Consider the following 5,220-nt stretch of genomic DNA (forward strand, 5'->3'; position numbering starts at 1 on the left):
GAAGAATGAAGCTGCCATTTTCTCTGACCGAAAGACTATAGGCAGAACCAGTGTGACAAAAGGGAGGGGGGATCAGGTGTTCAGCTTGGGACAAGTCCATTCCTGTGGAGATGCCGAGTAGGCAGTCAAATATATGGCTCTGGAATATAGGGGAGAGGTCAGGTAGAGGTGCAGATTTGGAAACAGAGTAGGTTTTTGAATCTATGAGGCTAGGCAAGATCATTCGGGAAGTGAGAGTAGTGAGAAGCCCAAGGACTGAGCTCTGGGAGAGTCCAACCCTTAGAGATGGTCATGATGGGAAAGAACTAGTGAAGGAGAATGAAATAACTATATAAGATCATCAACAGGATCACAAAGGAAGTCTGAACAGCGTGGTCACTGTAGTTGATCCACTTACCACACAGCAGCAGTCACGTCTTCAATATTTCTTCCCCATAGAATGTTGTTTAGAAATTTTATTGAACTAGTGTCCTGAACTCTTAACAAGTCATGAAACCTCTCATTTAATTCTTCCCGCAGTTTTAGGAAGTAGGTACAAATTAAGAGAACTAAAACTCAGAAGGATTTATACAAAGTTACAAAATGAAAGGGGAGAGCAGAGATTCCAGCTCACTCTGAATAAATGATAAAATGGCTGACATTTATAGAGTGCTTAACATGTTCCAGGCACCAAGCAGGTATTATTTTAACTTGTTCTTACAACAATTCAATAAGGTAGATACTGATTTCACTCGGATGAGGAAACTGAGGCTCAGAGTGGTTTACTAAGCCAAAGCACACAGTTAATAAATATCACAGCTGAGATTCCATTACAAATCTGCCTAAAATAGAGCCCTTTTCCCTAATAGCTACAGCATGTTATAATCTTACAATCAGAATCCTTCCTTTGCTCTTCTCACTTGTCCCTCTGCCCTGCTTTCTGTGCTTCATTTCTTTCTAGAGTGCCCCAACTGCAAAGGCCACTCCGAAAGTCCTCCAGGGAAAATCATAGAACATTCAACCCAAAACAATCCCCAAAAGGAAACAACCCAGCTCCTTATAACATTTCCTGCCTCGGGGAAGTATTTTAAAAATGTCATGACTAGCAAGCTGAGCAGACTGTCTATGGCTTTTGTATGTGTGAGATGTATGTGTTTCACTTCTCCTGAGCAAAATGACTTTTAGACTTATAGGAAGAAGGCGATAAACCATGTAAGCCTGTTATTTACACTGTTAACAACAGGGATGGTACTTTGTTCCTGACAATAAAGGAAAAATATTCTATTTCTTAGTAAAAGTAGATACCTTCATGGTGGCATCTCGAGAACATGAAAACAGAAAATTATAAGTTTGGGGTTTAAGTTCTGGTTCTCCTGTTCTCTAACAATGTGGCCCTGAAGACTCAATTGCTTTGAGTCTCTGTTTCTTTATCTGTAAAATGGGTTTTAAAAACCTGCCTTGATCTACTCAAAAGAGGTCAAATGAGAAAAAGAATGTGAGTTGTTTTATAAACTGTAAAGCACTGTAAGTATAAATATATGCATGTGATCCTGGTGTTATTGTTCTTGTTTCATTATGGAGCCATCCACATACACACTGTGATTGTTCCAGACTATGAAAAAATCAGACATGGAAATTAGTAAAATAGTTGGAAATAGAAAGAGGAGGACTCAGAGACAAAAGATGAAGAAACGATATCAGAGTGACAGTAGAGGAGAGGAAAGGAGAGAAGACAGGGGAGTAGAGGGGAGGAAAACTCACTTAATCTGAGCTTGACTAAGAGCCTCTATTCCAGTCCTTCTACCTGTCCTTGACTTTAGCTTCTGGTCAGTGCAGGGTTGTATTATGTTGTCTTTGTCACTATCCTTATTTACAATACTTGCTATGAACAAAGTATTTGAGAAAGGCATTCCTATAAAATCAAGTAGTATTTAGAACTGACAGCTTGATGTGACAACTGTTTCAGGGAAGGGCAAAGACGTGTGTGTATTTGTGTGTGTGTGTGTGTGTGTGTGTGTGTGTATTTTCAAATCTCTCCTTGTGGAATTATCAGGTCAAGGTTGACATTAACAGAGGGAGTAAAGATTGTTCCAGAGCCCCTAATTTCTTCCTGTAATTCAGCACTGATGTCATCTTTATAACTGGATTTTTCTAAGGAATATGCCATGGAACCAATACCAAGGATTCCTCTCTAAATATCCTTTATTTCTCTAGAAAAAAAAATTCTTTAAATGAAGAAAGAGAAGGGCTTCATTCTGTGTCCTGCTATGAAGTTGAGGTCAATATGATGCTTAAGTACATATCCTACAAAGATACCCAGTCTTTTGCCCTCACAAAATTACTATTAAAACCATGTTTCGGGGACCAGCCCGGTGGCTCAGGTGGTTAGAGCTCCATGCTCCTAACTCCAAAGGCTGCCAGTTTGATTCCCACATGGGCCAGTGGGCTCTCAACCACAAGGTTGCCAGTTCAATTCCTCGAGTCCTGCAAGGGATGGTGGGCAGCGCCTCCTGCAACTAAAATTGAACACGGCACCTTGAGCTGAGCTGTCTCCCAGATGGCTCAGTTGGTTGGAGCGTGTCCTCTCAACCACAAGGTTGCCGGTTCAACTCCCGCAAGGGATGGTGGGCTGTGCCCCCTGCAACTGGAAATGGCAACTGGACCTGGAGCTGAGCTGAGCCTCCACAACTAAGATTGAAAGGACAACTTGACTTGGAAAAATTCCTGGAAGTATACACTGTTCCCCAATACAGTCCTGTTCCCCTTCCCCAATAAAATCTTATATATATATATATATATATATATATATATATATATATATATATATATATATATGGTTTCTTTGTTCCATATGAGAAAATATACTCTTAACTCCAAAGACCCACTTCTTTCTGACTTTAACTCTTGTTTAGATGGAAAGATAACCCAGCAATGCCTGTGGGGCTGATATATGAAGGAGTCTCCACTGAGCCCCTGAAATATTCTGGAGGGAGTGCAGCTCAGAGCACAGTGCTTCATGCCTTTGATGAGTTCTTGGGCATTCGTCATAGCAAGGAAAGTGGTAAGTCAGACATTTTTATTTTTATTATTTTTTTAACAGGGTTGAAGAACAGAGATGCTTTTACCGATTGATAAAAGCAAGTATAAATTAAGATGTCACGAAGTCTGTATCTTTCCAAATCAACCAGGAAACTGTGTGCCTGCCATATGTTATTGTGTCAAGTCAATTAATATCAGATCTCAGCAGGATATTGGGTTCCATTTCCAAATCTTAAAATATTGCTATATTTCCAGCTGTTCACTGCAATTTTGTTTGGATCCTTAGGCAACAGCTTCCTTTTACTAAAATGGGGGAGACTTCTAGAGTTTGAAGTCTATGGTATTTTGTTGCTAAGTCTGGGTGTAGCTGGTGATGGGTCTGAGCTCCTTCACTAAATCCCTTTCCCATAAAAATGGTGCAAACTCAAGCCAAGTCTATTTAGATGAGAAAAGGGAGGGGTGAATCATTTTAGAAGCTTGAAAGTGCTCCTTTCCTTACCTGCCAGCATTAAACCAAATGTTTAACAGCTGCCGAAAGCACTTCATCCTACAGAGTTTTTAAGTTGGAGTAGAAAAAAATGACTAGAATTTGGTGTCACAGCATCCAGTCTCGTTCACAAAAAGCCAGTTCTCTAGAACTATGATAACTTTTCATGGAAGTTTGACTTGGTGATGTTAATAGCTGACTTACCATGCATAATACTAAACACATAATGGATTGCCTATAAATGATCTGTGAACATTTCCTACGAATATCTATTGATTACATTTTAAAACAACTTGACCTCAAGAGGCTATTATTAAAGTAGTTGCTGATTCTTTATTATCTTTTATAAACTCTATTACTTTTTTCTTCCTTAGCATCCCCTCCAAAACAAAGCATTCAAGAAACACAATTCAGCTAAGTATTTAGTAGCCACTCAGTTTCAGGGTTTATGCCTTATATTTCTAGATATTTTCTCATAGTGATTAGCAAGATTGTTGCCGATATGTGGTATATGATAAATGTACACTGGCTGATAGATCTAGTTCCAACTCAGTTATCTGAGATGTGCTTGCTTCTTTTTCCCTTCCCCATCTCCTATCAATAATCAGGAATGTGCATTTGAGTATTTGAAGTCTACTAGCATAAGGGCCAGCAAAGTAGATTGGATAGCTAGGACAATAGTAACAGTTTTTGCTGCATTAATGTCTGGAAAAGCAGACGGGCTCTCTCATATTTCCATGTGGCACTATGACATTGTTCTGGATTGTTTCTTTCAGCTGACTTTCTGCTCAGAATGAGAGACTACATGCCTCCTTCTCATAAGGCCTTCATAGAAGAAATCCAGTCAGCTCCTTCACTGAGGGATCACATCCTGTCCTCTGGAAATGGCCAACTTCTGAAAGCCTATAACCAGTGTGTGGAGGCCCTGGCAGAGCTGCGCAGCTATCATATAACCGTGGTGACCAAATACCTCATCACAGCCTCAGCCAAAGCAAAAAGCAGGAGGTCAAGCCAGCTCCCGGAGCCGCCTCAGGCCTTAGAAGACAGGGGCACAGGTGGAACTGCAGTTCTGAGCTTCCTGAAGAGTGTCAGGAATAAGACCTTAGAAGCAATCCTTCCCCAGAGTAGTTAAGAGAAGGTCCTCTCCCCAGCAATGCAAATGAGCAAACGCAGGTCTCCCTTTATCTTCTCCCCATTGGAGAACAGGTAGGCTTGGAGACTGAGACTCAGGGTTCTATCTGGAATAATCTGAAAGGGACATCAGCCCTATTCATGTTCCTGCTCTAGAGAACATCATCTTCTCCTTTGTTGAGATCTGTTAGTCTTCACAGAGTAGAATTTTCATGGCCAGAAACTTTTCTTTTTCTACCCGATCACTAGTTAATAGCAAGCAACTTTTGACATTCTCTCATTTAGAACCCCACAGAGGAGAGACTTTATCCCTATTCTGTTTTCAAAGCAATAGAAACCAATTTAAATTTCAGACACCAAGTAAAATTGCCTGTGGACAGAACACCTTGTTGATTTCTTGAAAAAAACAAATTAACTATTCATGCACCCATTCATTTAACAACTTGTTAAATTCTTACTGAACACTGGCTTAGGGATTAGAACAGGGATTTTTGTGGTCCCAGTCCAGCCCTCATCTCCCTGAATGTGCTGAATTTGGTGAATTTGGCTGAATTTGGTGAATTTCACTGGAAATGCTCCAGTGG

At 40.4% G+C, this 5,220-nt stretch overlaps 1 protein-coding gene across 1 annotated transcript in view; it reads left to right on the forward strand.

The window, feature by feature from the left end:
* IDO2 (indoleamine 2,3-dioxygenase 2) overlaps positions 1 to 4,637 on the forward strand; it is a gene marked incomplete at both ends in the record, with an annotated part of 42,160 nt that extends 37,523 nt beyond the window's left edge. The window contains 2 exons of the mRNA XM_081046153.1: positions 2,892 to 3,040; positions 4,282 to 4,637. Coding sequence (XP_080902279.1) covers positions 2,892 to 3,040; positions 4,282 to 4,637 — 505 coding nt within the window. The remainder of the gene's footprint in view (positions 1 to 2,891; positions 3,041 to 4,281) is intronic.
* Positions 4,638 to 5,220: the final 583 nt, after the last annotated feature.

This window comes from Rhinolophus hipposideros (assembly GCF_964194185.1).
Source record: "Rhinolophus hipposideros genome assembly, chromosome: 4".
NCBI lineage: Eukaryota > Metazoa > Chordata > Mammalia > Chiroptera > Rhinolophidae > Rhinolophus > Rhinolophus hipposideros.